This window comes from Paroedura picta, chromosome 6 (genome assembly GCF_049243985.1).
Source record: "Paroedura picta isolate Pp20150507F chromosome 6, Ppicta_v3.0, whole genome shotgun sequence".
Taxonomy (NCBI): Eukaryota; Metazoa; Chordata; class Lepidosauria; order Squamata; family Gekkonidae; genus Paroedura; species Paroedura picta.
Window position 1 is genome coordinate 87,326,187 of NC_135374.1, and position 18,100 is coordinate 87,344,286.

General features: G+C 42.9%; 1 protein-coding gene across 2 annotated transcripts in view; it reads left to right on the forward strand.

The window, feature by feature from the left end:
* EIF5B (eukaryotic translation initiation factor 5B) overlaps positions 1 to 18,100 on the forward strand; it is a 46,828-nt gene that overhangs the window by 3,713 nt on the left and 25,015 nt on the right. Inside the window, exons 1-5 of one of the 2 annotated variants that reach the window (XM_077343511.1) lie at positions 310 to 531; positions 12,165 to 12,290; positions 13,341 to 13,425; positions 14,358 to 15,012; positions 17,553 to 17,779. In XM_077343511.1, the coding sequence (XP_077199626.1) occupies positions 497 to 531; positions 12,165 to 12,290; positions 13,341 to 13,425; positions 14,358 to 15,012; positions 17,553 to 17,779 (1,128 nt within the window). In that variant the 5' untranslated portion in view covers positions 310 to 496. Of the gene's footprint in view, positions 1 to 309; positions 532 to 12,164; positions 12,291 to 13,340; positions 13,426 to 14,357; positions 15,013 to 17,552; positions 17,780 to 18,100 lie in introns of those variants that run through there. The other variant, XM_077343510.1, reaches the window with a different exon arrangement.

Below are 18,100 nucleotides of genomic sequence, written 5' to 3' on the forward strand. Positions count from 1 at the left end.
AGCTCATACCTTGAAAAAGATCTTTATTGGTCTTAAAGGTGCTACTGGACTCAAATTTTGTTCTGTTGCTTCAGACCAACATGGCTACGCGCTTAAATCCATTTTGTCACGTTGTTAAGATGCCACAAGATTCCTGCCTATTTTCTTTCTGAAGAAGGCCTTTGGGAAGTCGTCCGAAGAGCCGGCCTCATCCCAGCTGCTCTTCGCTCCTCCGGCCAGAGGAGGCGCCCGTCCTCAGCCTGTCGCAGGCGGCCGAGAGTTCCGCGTTCTGCCCGGCCGCGAGAACTTCCTCTCCCTCCCTCGCCGTCGCATGCGCTTTGACACTCTGCTCGCCGTGCGCCGGGTCGGTCTCCTGGGGGAGGCGCAGGGCGCCTGCGCGCGTTGGTGACGGCCGCCGGAGGGCTCGCATTGGCCCTCTCGCGGTGTGTGCGCCCAGGCGCGTGTGGATGTGGCTGGCCGGGCCCTGCGCGAGGCGAGAGAGCGACCGTGAGCGGCCATGGGCAAGAAGCAGAAAAACAAGAGCGAGGACAGGTAGCCAAGGCGGCCGGCCTCGGCGGAGCAGGAGTGGGCTTGGCGGGGGCTGCCCCGTCCCCGTGCTGACTCAGGCTGCTCTCCCGGCCCCAGCTCGGCTGCCCCTGTCCCCGGCGGGGAGGCACTGGGGCGGCGACTCTCCAACGCAGCCCTTTGGGGGCTACTAGCCTCTGCTCGCCGTCGGTCCGGGCGGGGGGCGGGGGCGGCTGTCCCTCTCCGCACCCCCCTCGGAAGTGCCGGTGGGGCGAGGGGCGCTTCCAGTCAGCTCTGTGGCTCGACGCCCCTCCGGAGGCCGAGGGGTCCCGCCTGTCCCAGATTGCCGAGCCCCGGCTGCCTCGGGAGAGGAGGGCGCGCTCCGGCCAGTTCTTCAGGGGGCGTATTGGGGCGCTCCGAGTCCGGACGGGTTAGCATGAAGCGCCTTCTCGGGCAGAGTCGCTTTTCCAGTTGGGCGCCGCCAGCCTTGAACTCTCTTGGCTAATCGCAGGCGGCAGCGCTGCTGCTGCTGCTGCTGCTGCTGCTCAGAGGTTGCCCGGAGAGGAGGGTGGCTTGGAGCCGAGGCGTCGCGCCCCCGGAAAGGCCTTGGCCTGCACGTGTTAGACAGGGTGATCTGCTCCGGAGGAGCTGCGTCGGGTGGCCCTGTCGTTTCCTCATGCGGTGTCTGTGCTGGGGGCAATGCAGGGTCTGAAATATCTTTTGCATCATGGTGGCCGGTTATTATTAACAGCTGTTCAATGGAGAGGCACCTGACTTTCTGAAATGTCAGTATCTGGAGGTGGGGTTTACTGGGGGCGGGGAATAAATTGTCTCTTAACCTTCATGGCATAATGTGTTTTTTGTGGTCTGGTGTAGACTTCATCAGGTAGATCTTCGCAGTGGTGCCCTGAGATGCATTTTGTTTTTGCTGAAGCAGGTGTACCCAGTGATCCCTCTGGAATTTGTTAACTAGATTATAGCAAAGCTTTATTCACTAGGTTACAAAACTGCTGGCATAGATTAAAATAGAGTACGAGCTTTTAGACAAGTTGTCAGTGTTCTGCTCTTATGAGAAGGTTCAGTATAGGAGTTCTGACGAAATGGGAGAGAAAATGGGAAGAGATTAAAACTGAAGAAAGAAATGGTAGGCAAATAGGCAAACTGGAATACATAGCTTTTCCAAGCAGTGGATTTGTTTCATGATGTTTCTATCCTGCCAGAGCAACAGCTTAATACTGAGCAGGATATTTTTATGGGGGAAAGATGGAGTGAGGAGTGAAACATATGCTCTGTTTCCTTGCTTCTAAGTACATGATATTATTTGTCAGTTAGTACATTTTGGTATATTTATGAAGTATACATTATCTGACTTTTATTTAACAACTACTAAATATAGTCAGTGTTACAGATAGAACAGATTCACTCCCTAGTCCTAAGGATATATTTTGCCAGAAGACATTAAATATAAAGCAAAATAAAGTTTGAAATGATATTCTAAACAATACGGAAGATTGTATTATTTATATTAAGAAATAGTATATGTTTATCATTATGAGAGAAATTGTTCAGTTGATGAACAGTGGAATAAAGTAATCTGTAGTGGAGGTAGGAATGCATTTGTATATTGAGAACAACGATAGTAACATGCAACTCTTTTATACACTATCATTGTTATTATATAGTGTACATATGAACCTTCATTATGCTGAGAGTGGTTTAAATTTCATACTGGCGTTGTATGTCTTGAGGTTATGTCCTAAAGATTATAGGCTCAATCCGTAGATCTAATTTAGGTCTGCAAAAAATGGAAGACTTGTGTAAATTAAAGGTTTAACTCTTTCAGTAGTAGGGACGATTATGTATACAGGCATGCATGTACATGTGTGTTTGTGTTTTCACTCGCTGTTTTCTTTCACATTATGTAGAAGGAGAAAGCAAGATGTTCATTTTCTTGAATGACATGCTGGAAAGCTGGGTGACTAGCCTGAGGTCACCCAGCAAGCTTCCATGATGGAGTGGGGATTTGAACCTGGCTGTCCCAGATGGACCAACCCTAGTCTAACATTGTATTGGCTTATAGAGTTATCATCCTGTCCAGAGCTGTTATTTTGTATGACTATCAGAATAGGTGCTAGTGTTGTTGAATACTGGGAACTCAGCTAACTTCACAGGCCCATTATGAGCTTTAAATTAAAGCATGGGTAGCAAGTATGTGAAAGCATAGCCAGTCACGCTAGACACCAAGATGGTATCACGAATGACTACCAGTTGCAACGCAGCATGGTGATGATGCGCACCGCAGCCACATGTAGAAGCAGCTAGCCAATGGATAGTGATGTTGTCACACTCTCCTGACAGCTCCGTGGCCACACTAGCACACAGATCACAGTGAAGGAGTAACATTGGGAACACTTTAATGCCTGAACCCTGTCAAGCACATGGGTTCAGATCTCGGTGTGAAATAATGTTCTACAGTGGGGGGGGGGACTCTACAACAGCCAACAAAATGATTAATGATGGAACATTTGCAGAAAGCACTCTTAACAGCAGCTTGCAGGGGAAATGCACCCCTGTGAGAAATGGGAGCGAGGCAATGTTTTGGCCTGCAAAAAACTGAGCTAAACTCGAAAACTTCAGTGAACAGAAATATAATAAATAAAAATAAATTCTGTTCTTAAAAACCAGCACAACTTAAACATCCTTTAATAAATGAATAACATATCTGTAACCTGCAGAACATTCTTGTTGTAAACTATAAAAGACCCAATGTGTTTCTGCAATGGAATTTTCACAGATCGTGGCCTGTTTGATTTGGGTTACATAAGCTGTTTTTTATTGTTTTTTTTAGCAATGAGCAGAGTTTTAGAGACTTGAGACACAAGGTTGCGTTGAATCTAGAGATCTCTTTACAAATAACATCACTAAGTTACTAATGAATGGAAATTGCAAATATATTTTAGCCCATGTTCTTTACCCATTCATATTCAGTGGAATGATTGTGCTATGTCTTGGAAATAAGTCTATGAAGAGTGTCTGGCTGGACATGGTTCAAGGCAATGTTCACAGTTTATCTGCACTTTTGATATTCTATGTAAATTTTTTTTACAAAGGAGTGGCTGTATATTTAAACTTCTGTAAAGGCAGATTGTGAGTAGGTGGGCAGAAGGGACTATGTCAGTGCTTGGCTCTTGCAGCCCATTCTTTCATGCCCAAGGAAATGCCAATTGCCACATTGGCATCAGGAAGTGAATTTCTTCCAAGCTAGACTGGCTAGGGATTCTGATTGGGGGGGGGGGATAAATCTGGGCAAGTAATTGGGGTTACTGTGGATGAGCAATAGTCACGAATCTCCTGGATTCTGCAGGGGGTTGGACTAGATGATCCTGGATGTCTCTTCTAATTCTATGATTCTAGGACTACTGACAAAGACAATGCATTAAAAGATGTTTTGCTTTTATGGCTTATAGGTAGTATATATTCATTATATATAGTAAGAATGGCAGAAGATGCATTGTTCATTGATTAAAGGATATATAATTGATTGAGGTTGCATTAATTTCTAAAAGTGGATTTAATTTTTTCTAGATCTTTGTTCTTCAGCCTTTTCTGGTTGGCTTGGTTTATGTGTTGGCTGCAGGTTTATTCACCCCTGTTTTTTGCTTATGTGTGCAACAAGCTGATCCATAGCAGGAAAGACTAGAGAGAAAGAAAGAATACATGCTTACCATGCATAATGTTAGTCCAAACACTGGATGGGGGCTAGTTGTCAGACTGCCATGGAAAAAGCCCCAGATATAGATGAGACCTGGTACCATCAGACTCAGTTCCCGGGTGTAGTTTGTTCATACTGCTAGGGTGCCCTAGATTTGAGCTTGTTTGCATAATAACTTCCCATACACCACTTCTCCACTGCATTTCAGATTCATATACATACTGCTATTTATTTCTTCCCTACCTCTGTACCTAGCCTTCATGGCTTACAGATGTCTTATGATCCTTGTCTGTCCCCCCCCCCCATGCTACAGTACAACTTTGCAGACAATGAATGACTTTCTCCCAAGGTGCAGCACATACCGAAGATCACAGAGGTGGTCATGAATGGGGAATGGGAGAAAAAAACAACCCCCCTTGGTGCCAGCTTGGTGTACTGGCTATGAGTGGCAGCCTCTAATCTTGAGAGCTAGGTTTGATTTTCCACTCCAACATATGCAGCCAGCTGTGTGACCTTGGGCTAGTCACAGACCTGTTAGAGCTGTTCTCACAGAGCAGTTCTCACAGCTCTCTCGGCCCCACCAACCTCACAGAGTGTCTGTGGTGGGGAGGGGAAGGCGATTGTAAACCACCTTGAGATTCTTTCAGGTAGTGAAGAGCAGGGTATAAAAAACAGCTTTTTTTTTTCTTGGTCCTTCATCTCTTTGATCCTGTACTTGTACTTGCAGACAGAATCCTGTGTGAAGCTGTCCTTTGTGCCTATAACAAGTACAGGAGTTCTGGTAGAACAACTGTTAACACATTTGCAGTGGAGCCAGACCTAAAACAAAAGATTTGTCAACTACATGGCCAGATGTAAGCTTCTTACCCATTCCTTGTGGGGAGTTGCATCTAAACTCCCTGGTGTTTACACTGGTGCTGTTTCATGTCTGTCTGATTCTGCAAAGTGAAAGGCACCATGAGTGTTTTGTTATCAGAAGCAATGGTTGGAGTGCAGGGGGTGGTAGTGTGGTGGCCAGTTTTGGGTTCTACCCTCCAGAAGCCTAAGCCGATAACTTTCACATGGTGGACTGGAATGTTGGGAAGGGGGGAAAGGAGGATTTTAGCAGCTTAATTTGAAGGCCAATGGAGTGTGGTTGGATTTTGGTGGGAGAAGGGTTCAGAGGCCTGGTTAGGCTGGGAGTCTGTTCGGAGTGTCAGGTATTTTGAAGATAGGTAGGGTTCAGTTGCTGTTCCTATCAAAAACAGTTAAGCCTTTCTGTTCCCTGTGAAGTCTGAGTCAATCAAACAAGAAACTTGCTTTGTAACTGTTTCCTTCCTCAAGCCCCAGCTCTCTGGTATCTTTGTTACTATAATACTAAGAGGGCTGGAGAAAAGAAACACAAAGAAACCACCAAGCCACACATTCTGCTGAAATTAAACCCGTTTCTTAGTTGTTTTCATCAAGCCTCCTGTGTGGTTTGTTCAGGTTTATAATCACCTCACAATAAGCCATATGAATGTTGAGTGGCTTCCTGGGTCCAGATATTGTCCTCATTGAAGACTACAGGACAACGCTTCAAGTATATAAGAATAACATTATATTTTAAAAGGTTTGGAGGCTGTGTGGCCCTGGCCTGAATGGCCCAGGCTAATCTGATCTCATCAGGTCTAGGAAGTTAGTGTTTGGATGAGGGACCACCAAAGAAATCCAGGGTAGTGAAGTAGGGGCAGGCAATGGCAAGCTACAACTGAACGTCTCTTTTCCTGTAAGACTCTAGGGTCAGCTGCAACTTGGTAGTACGTTGTACCACTACTACCTGGGTGTGTTATTTGCGTCCTGAGTTTCTAGGTCTAGAGATGGTGTGTCATCAGGTAGTCATCCAGAAATGTAATTGTACTCTGTGAGTGGGGTTACATCATCCCAGCATCGTATTGATATATTGTCAACATACTTTTTTGGGGGAGGGCAGGAGCAAGTCTTCAATATGCTTGCATATCTTTTGCTGCTTGCATGGGAAGCATGCTAGCAGCGGTTGAGGGAGAAAGGTATGTTGAGATTGTAGACATTAGGTCTGTGTCACGGGGAAGATTATTTGCAGGTTTGAGCTAGGGGATTTCCCTCCCTATTTTATGCATGTGGAGTTCATTGTTCTTGCATCCCCAACCTTGCAGCCCTTTATGACCTCTTGGCCCTGATTGACATACCCTATATTCATACAGAAGTTGAGAGAAACATTTGTTTAAAAAACCCACCATGGGACCAAGGCACGGGGGAGGTGCTAATACTTATGCCAACTTGGAGGTTTTTTTGCTGATATAATGTTATGCAGGAATGCTGGTCACCATTGGTATGGATCTGGCAGCATGCTATTCTAATATGGAATCATAGAATGTAATCAAACCACAGAGTTGGAAGGGACCTCCAGGGTCACCTAGTCCAATCCCCTGCTCAATGAAGGGAATTCACAACTACCTGTCCACCATAGTGACCCCATGCCTAGATGATGTCTCCCCCCAAAGAAAATTTGCCTCCCAACCCCAAAGTTATGATCAGCATTTTCCTTGGCATGCAAGAAAGGGCCACAAGAATCAAGTACCAATACAGTCCCTTCTGCCCACCCACTTGCCATCTGCCTAAATTAATAAAATCAGCATTTCTGTCAGATGCCTATCTAGCCTCTGCTTTAAAACTTCCATGAAAGGAGATCCCACCACCTTCCGAGGAAGCCTGTTCCACTGAGGAGATGCTCTAATTGTAAGGAACTTCTTTAGGATGTTAAGCCGAAAATTCTTTTGAATTAATTTCATCCCATTGGTTCTGGTCCTACCCTCTGGGGAAATAGATTACTACTCTGCTCCATCCTCTATGTCAGTGGTCTCCAACCCCCAGTCTGTGGCCCGGTGCCAGGCCGGGAGAGCCTCGGCAGTGGGCTGTGGCTCCCCCTCTCCGCCCCCCGAAGTGGCTGATTAGCTTGTGGCCTGGCAAGCTTCTTGCTGCGGGAGGTGGGAGAGGGAAGCGTGGCCGGTGGCGCAAACGCGCACGCGCGGACCTGCCACAGATGCGCGTTTGTGCCTGATGGGGGTGCAGGCAGGTCCATGGCAGTTTTGCGTATGCGCAGACCCATCGTGCATTTGCGTTTGCGCCCCCACTGGGAGCTCTATGTGACAGCCCTGCAAATACTTGAAGATGTCTATCATAGCTCTAAGATACACTAGCTTGAAGCTTGGTGGCTATCTTAAGCAATTTAAAGATTGGTTTTAGGTCTGTACACTTGTTTAGAAAAATGCAGTGACTGAACATTTCAGAAAGTTTTTAATATGCTACTTAAACCACCAATGGTCATAAAATGTAGGGCTTTTGAGAGAAATGGCAGGTGTAAGCAAACAGTTTTGGTTTTTTCAGGATTTTTCAGAACAGGAGTTGCAATTCTAATAGGATCATTTGCTAGTGGAAGAGTGGGCTCCTGAATCTTTGTTTAGTGCCAACCCAGGTACTCCATGCTGACAATGTATAAAGAAGATAATATGTAGGTGCCAGGAGCAAGCAGATGCCTTTAGGAGATGGAAGTGTAGGGGAGAAGTAGGATCCATACATCTACACCCACTGACGTTCTGGAGCCAAATCAACACAAGGTTTTAGCTGTTGCAGCATGTTGCATCAGAAAAAGAATTGGACTTCCTCATTTTCCTGATTTTGGAAAAGATAAAACTGCAGTGCAGTAGAAGGCAGGTTTTTGCTCTAGCTTATATATTCCTGTTCTTTTGTGTTATGAAAAACAGAAGTTTATTAACTAGTGTGTGTGTGGAGGGGGGACGAAATTTTTGTTTTCTAATGAAAGAAGATACTCTCTTCTGTTCCCTATTCGCTGCACTATGTAGCCTGGCAGAAAAGTTCTTGAGTGGAATGCTGGCTGGTCCCTAAAAGGGGTTTCCCCAGTTTTCTGACTCAATAGGTTGTAATCACACAAGACAATATAAGTAAGTGAGCTCACTCCGGTCCTGCAGAGGTCAGCTGGGCTGAGGTAGGTGGTTGTATGTTTTGCTTGAAATGCTTCAGATCTCATTGTGTACTCATTAGCAGGGCCCTTAAAAAGCAGGTTTTGGTTGCTGCCTTTTGTTATCGTTAATGTATTTAACTGTGAGAGATAGCTAATATTGTCTGTTGATGATATATCTGCTGAACTGGTTGCTTCATTTCAGAGTGTGGTATTCATAGTAAACATGACTTTAACCTCCCCCCCCCTAAAAAAAGCCTTTTTCTGCAAGTGTCTTATTCAAAAGTAGCAGAAGCTTGATATTAAACTATCCTGTGAGTTCATATGCTACTGCCTGAACCCATTTAAATTTATTGTGTTCTGTCCCTGATTAAGCAAGAAACTTTTCTCAGATTTCTTCAGGACTGTCTGTGTTTCATATCCAGTTGAAGTTTTTTCAGCTGCTTATCAAACAGAGGAATTTCAACACTCTTGCTTTTAGGTTATTAGGATATAATGCATTGTAATAATATAGATGTTTAATTGGATCGTTGCTGTTTTTAACAGTGCCGCTCTATGAATAGAGTTGTAAAATGTTGGGAAATATTGAAATTCTGGGTGGAATGCAGGGTTCCATTTTTGGACGGTAAAACAAAAGTTTGGGGGAAATGGCAATATTTGCATTCCTTGGTTTCCTAACAGCTCCAAGCTTATTTTTCACTTTAATAACCTAATTTAACTTATATAGTTATATTGTTTGGTGTATTTATTTGCAAATACCTTAGTTTTATACAGAGCCTCTTGTGGCGCAGGATGGTAAGGCAGCAGTCATGCAGTCTGAAAGCTCTGTCCATGAGGCTGGGAGTTCAATCCCAGCAGCCGGCTCAAGGTTGACTCAGCCTTGCATCCTTCCGAGGTCGGTAAAATGAGTACCCAGCTTGCTGGGGGGTAAACGATAATGACTGAGGAAGGCACTGGCAAACTACCCCATATTGAGTCTGCCAAGAAAATGCTAGAGGGCATCACCCCAAGGATAACTTGGAGATACCTTTAGTTTTAGTACCTTTACTTTTGGATACCTTTAGTTTTGCACAGGGGATACTTTTAGTTTTATACAAGAAAAACTGCAAATATACCCAGTACTTGGGAAAGGGCTGCAAAAGAATTGTCTTATATTGCTGATTGCCTTACATAAATATTGTCATAGTGATGTAAAGAAAAGAAATCATAGGAGTTTGCTTCAGTCCTGCCGCAATTTACCCATTCTTTTCTTTGGTAAAACTGAAAAAAAGAAAAGAAAGTGGGGGGAGGAGAGAATTGAGCACACACACTCCCCCCCCTCCCGATTATAACATCTCTAAATGGAAATGCTTCACACGCTTGTTTCCTTTAATAAAACAAATTTTGTAGATCCCTATGGTTGGCCAGCTATGAGTGGAAAGCTAACTAACCTCAACACTTCCTATTTCAATTTTTAAAAGGCTTTTTCAAGTCTTCCCGTGTCAGAGGAATAATTTCAGTGCAGTACTTGGTACCAAGGAAGATACCCTTTTTACTATACCACAGAAACAAAGATGACAATAATTTGTCCTTTACATCATGCAACAAACTGCAAATATTAGTATGTGGTCTTGCTTCCTCCTCTTTATTATAATTGCAGCCTCATGTTCTAGTACCCACAAGAGGCTCTGATTCAGACTGGCATCTTCTTTAGTTTCAATAATACTACAGACTCAGAATACTGATTAGGACCTTTGGAATTTAGCATTCCCAGGCTTATGGTGTATAGTACTGCTTTCATATAGTTTACTGTTTAAATTGGAAGTGGATATTTTAAATATTTTCTGGTATCCTCAGTGCTAATAAGTTATCAATCTATCTCTTTTCACAAAGTGCTTTCCGTGCAAATGAGCTGCAGTTGTATTTCTTCTAATTATTTGTTTAGGAAGTTTATGAAAAGTGCAGTGAAAATCAAAATAGTTAAGGGTACTGAGTATTGGTGCACCTTTTAGGCAATGAACCCAAGTCTTTAAAAATAAAGGCTAACCAAAGCTGTGGCACCTGGTATTTAAGAAATATTCATGATTGCTTATTGTCAGGATATGTAACCTTTCGGGGGGGGGGGGGGCGGCAGAGGTTCCCCTCCCTGGAATGCCTGCCTGTGAAGGTGCTGATGTGCTTGTGAACCAAGTGAGGGGGTTATGCTTGTCCCTTACACACATGGTGCAAGCTAGGTCCCAGCAACTCTGGCACTATTTTGTGGGTTTGCCTTGAATTTGAGTGTTGGTCATGTGGGAGCTGGTCATGCCCGTGACTTTCTCCTGCACTGCTGGCCCTAGTAGTGCTGTCTGTGCCTTGATTGCTTTGGTGAAGATCTGGCCTTGGGAATCAAGAAAAATGGTCGGACCTGCTGTTAGCACAGAATGAAACTCAAGTGTTTGTTCTGTTACAGAGTGATTTAATTACAGATTGGATCCGGTGGTTCTGTTTGTCTAATGGCCGCACCTTCCCCTGACACAAAAGGAGAGAAGATGCTGCTATTAGAGGGATGGATCTGTGGGAGGTTAGCCCAGTTAGAATAGTGGGACAAAATGTGTGCTATTGGCCAGCAAGAAAATAAAGAGCCACACCAGACGCAGGATATAACAAACAAGGCCAAGGCCAATGGTGCAAAATCAGATAAAAATATTTTATTATACAGCTTAAGCCTCTAAAAATTCCCTATGCATTTCACCTGAAGACTTCATCTGGGGAATCTGTAATATACATAATATATAATAGCAATTCTGAGTTTACATAAGCATGGTTAAAATTACAGAACTGATACTATATTAAAAGTTAAAACTCAGTTACATACAAAACTGCTAGACCTTATTCTGTCTGTGAGATTGTATGAGGAGAAACTCCTTGTAAAAAATAAAATAAAATAAAACTTTCCTGCACTCCATCACTTGTAGCCCAAAATTTTAAAATAGTTTTTCTGTGCTTGAATAAAGATTACTCCTAATCTGTTCGTCTTTCAATAGTTTATCAAAAAACAGTAAAGGGTTAGTAAGTATACTGAAATAGCTTCACTATGTTCTGGCATTCTGCTGAGGTAATCTCTTTTTTTTAAAAACAGAAGCTGATGCAATTGTAAAGACACATTTAACCCTTTAGATGTCAGTGTTTGCAGCCTGATGATACAATCTGCTTCCTTTTAAAACAACAACCTTTTATTTCTACAGGATAATTTCTGCACGGCCTAACAAATAAATTCCGAGGGACCATGATTATTTTCAATGAAGTGTTTAGCCAATGGGTCATTTGTTCTTTTCAATTACATATTTTAAAATATTCTATAATATGTGTTCTTAAGTTTCTAGTTGTTTTTCCAGCCTAAAGTTTTTACATGGGCTTAGGGGTTAGGAAATACCTCGAGACTTTGGGGATGAAGCCACAAGCGGGTGGGGTTGGGGGCGGGAAGGGACCTCAGTGGGGCATAATGCTATGATGTCCACCCTCCAAAGCAGCCATTTTCTCCAGGAAAACTGATCTCTGTTGGCTGGAGATGTGCTGTAAAACCAGGAAATCCCGAGGTCCCACCTGGAGGTTGGCAACCCTGTAATTCATAACCTGTGTAGAATTATATGTTATGAAAATCATTTAGTATGGTTTTTTTTTAATCTAAAGGGTTCATCAAATATTTCTTATTATTTGTTAACTTACAACAGCTGCAGTTTCCACAGGCAAAATGTTTTAACTTTTAATAGAGTATCCGTTATGTAATTTTAACCATACTTACGCAAACTCAGTATTGTTATTATATTATGTATTACTGGTTCCCTTGACAAAGCCTTTTGGCGAACACGTAGGGAATTTTTGGAGACTTAAACTGAGTCATGAAATATTTTTTTATCTGATTTGCACCATTGGCCTCGGGCTTTGTTTTTATATCCTACTATTAGCCAGTGCTATTGACCCTTAAATAATTGGTGATACTTTTCATTCTAGTGCCAAGGATGACATTGACGTTGATGCTCTTGCTGCTGAAATAGAGGGAGCAGGTGCTGCCAAGGAACAAGAGCCTCCGAAGTCTAAAGGCAAAAAGAAAAAGGAGAAGAAAAAACAAGAATACGAGTTAGTATACTTGTCCTTTATGGCTTTCTGGAGGTGCATGGAATCAGGCTTCTGGGTGTATATAGCTTGCTAAATGAAGAAATATGAATCCAAAGAGATTTTATGCCCATGTTTTCTGAAGTTGAGAAGAAAAGTAAAATTGTTAGTGGTAGCCAGGATTGTTCAGGGGCGTGGTTGTGAGTAAGGTATATTTGTGACTAAATTTAAAATTTCCATCCATCTCGTGCTCCCTGTTGCCTTAATGGTTCAGTGCCTTGGATGGGTTTTTATACTTTGGATAAAATACATGCTCAACGTTCTGCTGATGAACGTATAGAGTGTTTGACCTGGACTGAATGTGGACTTGCTTGTTTGACAACTAGTGTTACTAGTGGGCCACACAGCACCTCCCCTGTGGCCTTCCAATTAGTTGAACAATGACCACTCTTTGTTTTGTACAATTATTTGGAATAAAGGGAGAGTGCAAGAATATGCATAGAGTTAGATGCCAGCTAAAGGGGCTGAATGACCCTACCCCTCCTCTTTCCCATATAACAGAGGGAATTGGGCAAATAGTTTTTAATTTCATTTTAAAACTGATCTGAATGGAAATATCTATTTTTGTATTTTATTTTATGTCGTTTTACCTTTATTGAAATCTGCCCTGAGCCTCCAGAGAGAGGGCAGAGAATAAATGCAAGTATAAAATACTACCTCAACTCCCTCATTAGACCCTTTCTCAGGAAGGGGACTGGAGAAACAGGGGTGCATATATAATAAATTTATTTGTATCACATGTCTCTCTGTGTTTCTAGTCTTTCCAATCTGTTTCTTAGCTTGGAGCAAGGGTGGGAGGCAAGAGAGAGAAGGGCACAAAAAAGATGATAGTGTATTACGTGACCCAGTTTCTGCCTTTCCATTCAATTCCTTTAATGAATCCAAGAAGATGAAAACAAGAAGGTGGGCTGGAATCTAGAGGGTCAGACAACACATCTCTAGGCACTGGATTCAGTCAGTTATCCGCTTTATCTGGAAGTAAGCAATGCCTAAAAAATGTAATTTTTATTGCAGTGAAGATGATATCTTGAAGGAGTTGGAAGAGTTATCTCTAGAAGCACACGGAGGGAAAGCTGAAAAAGAACCACCTGCGGTAAAGGTAAATTCTGAGAGAAATTGTACACAAAATACTGTGTTATAGTTGAATAGCCCTTGCCAAAGAGAATTGTGATTTTTTCCTGTAAAAAAATACAGTCTGGATAAACTCTTTCAGATGTGTAAAGTGCCTCAGTTGTTATGGAAGGAAGATATGCCCAACCCCCCTATGCTCTATTCCTAAATCCATGCCAGGCAGGAGGGATAGAAATTATAGAATCTGTGTTCCTACAATGTAGTTTTTATCAAGACAATCAAACCCAATTTTGGTCAGACAACTAGGCAAAATAAACAGCTATTATGTATCAATGCTCCTTGCTGATATACACAAAAATATCACCTGCAAAGTAACAAGATTCCGTGGCATTGCCTGCCATGTTAGACAGAGAAATTTGCCCTAATGTTATGTGTTTTAAATATTGATAATATTTTAGTTTAATTTTAGACTTATTATTTATTTTGAATAGTATCAAAGTTTATTTTACTCTGTGTTAACCTGTATAGTCAGCTGATCTTTGATGTGGAAAGTGATCTTTGAAGCTACATGTAGAATTTCCATGTGCAATGTCTACAATCAAGCAAATCATTATTAAGGAGCTGTGTTGGTGAACTGTCTGCCATTTCTGAACCTGTCAGAAAATGGCATCATTTTATGAGTATGTCTCACTGTGTGTTGTGTGTTGAATGTAGGATTGCATTCCATACCTTTAATCATTTATACATTGGACAGTAATGAAGTTGCCAGAAAAAGGATTAAGTAAGAAACATTATATATGTCTTGGTGAAAGAAGGGAAGTATCTCACATTTGTGTATGTTCCATAGGTCACATCCATAGAATTTTCATGTTACAGATTTAAAATTTTCACGCATAATACTTCTATTTTCCGTTGATAAAATTAAAACAAACTTTGGAAAACATCTGTTTGTTCTATCAGATAGAGAATGAAAATGAAGAAATCGGCCTTTCAAAACAAGATAAAAAAAGAAAAGGAAAGAATAAAAAGTCCAACTTGGATGATGACGATGACAGTGAAGAAATGGAAGACAAAGAAACCAAGTTTAAGAAAGCCACCAAACCCCAAAAAGAAGCTCTTTCTGGCAGCAGTGATGATGACTTTGATACGACACTTAAAAAAAAGAAAGGAAAAGCTCAGAAGTCAAATAAGAAATTGGAACTTTCCGAAGAAGATGAAAGTAACATTAAGAAAAGCAAGGAGCGTATCCAAGGAGCGTCCTCTGGGGAGAGTGGCGATGAACTGGTTGAGGGTCCCGAGTCAAAAAAAGGACAAAAGAAAAACCAGAAGGCCAAGGCAGAGGTTGAGGCTGAAAGTGGTGATGAAGAGGAGGAGTCTTCCTTCAAAATAAAAACTGTGGCTCAGAAGAAAGCAGAAAAAAAAGAACGAGAGAGAAAAAAGCGTGAGGAGGAAAAAGCCAAATTAAGAAAGCAGAAGGAAAAAGAAGATTTGGAAGTTAGTAAAGAACAGGGGAAGCCGAAGGAGATTCCAAAGAAAGCTGAAAAAGGAGCAGTTGCTGACCCTGTGGCAGCATCTGGTTCTTTGGAGAAAGGAGAGGTTTCTGTAGCAGCTGAAGGTTAGTAAAATTGGGGGACGAAATGAAAAATGAATTTTTGTAGGAGGAGTGAAATGTTTTCACTGGGAACTTGCAAGGCAGAAAAACAAGGGCCTTGGTATCTCATTGATTTTCTGGCGCATTCTCTCACAACCCAGGTCACCTGCCTTGAGTTGTATTGAGAAAGGCAGACTATAAATGAACTCTGAAGCAGTCTGATTTGTGATTAGATTCTGAGGCTGTTAGGCTTTTAATGGGCTTCAAAACGTAATGTGGTGAAAAGTCACAGGACATGAACTGTGTGCACGTGCAGGCATGCATGTGTTCTTTTCGTATAATAAAACATGTGCTGTACTGGCAGACAACTCTCTTCTTAAAATAGGAGATGATAGGCCCTGAGTAGGAGATATTTGACCAATAGGAAAAAGACAATCAGAGGGATCTGCCCAGAAACTGCTGACAAAACCAGATTGCCTTTTTCCTGTTGGTGGGATATCCCCCTTTCAGAGGCAATCGTGGTTCTTGTTCTGCCTTCAATCCCGTCACATCACAAGCTATCCCCGGCCTTTCGGAGGCAGCAGCCAAGGACGGCGCCCCTCCGTTCCCTTGGCCAGCTTAGCTGGGCTGAACCCATTGGCTAGGCAGCTTCCTTGATGCCCCTCTCCCCTGTTGACTTCATCCCCTCTGAACCCCAGCTGGCCTTGTCCAGCAGCCTCCTGTCCTTTCCAGCTCGGCTTGTGGCAGAGGGAGGAGGGTCAGGGAAGGCTGCCTCGAGACCTGTTCCTTGCTCCTGGCCCTGGGGGCCTAGCTCAGGTGGTGGAGGCTCCCTCGGTTCCTCCTTGTGGACTTGGTGGTGGTTGCTAGGGAAGGCTGAACTGGGCCTACGGATGTCGGCTCTTCCTCTGCCTGACTGCTGCCTCCTCCCCACCTAGCTCCTCCACAGAGTACCCAGGAGGGCTGAGGAAGAACAGCAAGGTTGAGCTGGCGACAGTACTGTGGCTGAGGGAGTAACAGGCGGGTGAAGAAGGAAGTCCTCCATCCCTCTTCGCTTGGCTGCAGCCTCTCCCTCCTGAGAAGAACTTGGGGTGGGGTGGGGTGGTGATAGCCTAATGGAGACAGGCTCCTGGCTGAGGGGGAAGAGAGACAAAGCCAACCCCCCCCCCCACACACACAGATTCCACACTGTATTCTGGGGGTTCCTGACCCATCTCCAGTCCTTCTGGGCTTCCCCTATCTTATCCCCAAACAGTTTTTGTTTTCTTCTTTTGTCATCATCTTCATGGTGATTTGAACCAGTAAATCAATAAAGTTGGGCCAGAGGCATTTCAGCCGCAAAGGCCTCCTTCAGTCGTCCTAATTTAATGCCACATACACACTATACATAATTAGTCATGTAAAGTATGATGGGGCCCTAAAAATTAAGATAAATGATTTTTATTGATACTTTTCAAAATTATTCATTAAATAAAATAGTCAAAAAATAAGCTTACATTCCAAAATGTGCACAGAACTACTCCCACATATTACATCTGACTCCTGATCTTTATAGCCCCACAAAAGGGATTGAAATATATATAGTATAATAATTCTGAACAACGTTAAAAGAGAAACTCAGTAAGAATTACTTCTGTGCTAAGGATATTAATGACAAACTCAAAAACAAACCCATAAAATATTGCTCAGCGAAGTTCGGAGACAAATTTATGGACTTGAATGCAGCAGTTCCTTCACCCGCTTTGTGCATACATGTGCTGCAACTGTAAATTAAGAAGAGCCTTAGATCAGGGGCAGTCAAACTGCGGCCCTCCAGATGTCCATGGACTACAATTCCCAGGAGCCCCCTGCCAGCGAATGCTGGCAGGGGGCTCCTGGGAATTGTAGTCCATGGACATCTGGAGAGCCGCAGTTTGACTGCCTCTGCCTTAGATGATTACACATGTGATCTAGTTCAATTATATTGTTTCCAATCAGCGCTACTAAGAGTATTCTGCATTGTAAAGCATCCTACAGATGTGTAAATCGTAAATCGTACTGCACTGTGTATGATCTGTATGGCCTAAAGGCCTATTTTGTTTTTAATTAACTATTTAAGTGCACTGAAATATTTAAAGATATATTTTAATCTTGTAAAATATATACTTGCAACCTCAACCTTTTAGGCATCCGGTTTCCAGTAAACAGTCGTACGGCAGCCTTGGTTTGCTAGCTCGTTTATTTGACTGTTGTGGTTGTAAAAATAAATGCTTCAGATGACTATAATTTACTCCTCCTGAATCCAAAGGTTCATAAGGCACAAGACTGGTCCTGTGCAGAGCCTTTCCCAGGGAGAAGTGCTCTGTCTTGCAGGATACGTTGTTTCTGTGACCTGAGCAAACTTTAGCAGCAGCCCCAAAAGGTCTTTTGGGAATCAGTTATTGGAGGAGGAAGATCATGAGGGAAATGCGGTGTGTATTTACACGGCCTCAGGGACCCCTTAAGAGCTCTTTGCCTGTCCTCTTTAATTCTCATGTTTTAAAAAAAGGGGACCTTTAGAGTTGACATTTGGAAATGATTTCTTACAGCGGATGATAATGAAGGAGAGAAGAAGAAGAAAGAGAAAGATAAAAAGAAAAAGAAAGGTGAAAAGGAAGAAAAAGAAAAAGAGAAGAAAAAGGGTCCTAGCAAAGCCACAGTGAAAGCCATGCAAGAAGCCCTGGCTAAGTTGAAGGAGGAGGAGGAAAGAGCAAAGAGAGAAGAGGAGGAGCGAATCAGACGGCTTGAAGAGCTAGAAGCCAAGCGCAAGGAGGAGGTACTGCAAGTTATCATCGGGGGGGGGGGGGGGAGGACAGCATTTTGGCTTTGAAGTGTGGATCATGTTGTATATCTCACCAGATATCACAATTTATTTGCTGCCAATAAATGTTCCCATGAGTTGTAAGGGAGGAGGGAGGGGACCAATAACTTATAACTTTTGTGAATTCCAAAAACCAAGAACACAATCAATATAATACGTTTTATTAGGATCAACCCAGTGACAAGTAGCTTTCAAGTTCCCCAGAATTCTTCCACAGAATGTATGCTACAAAAAACATTGTTTTGGGAAGGTCTTACATTGTTTTGGTCCTCTTAA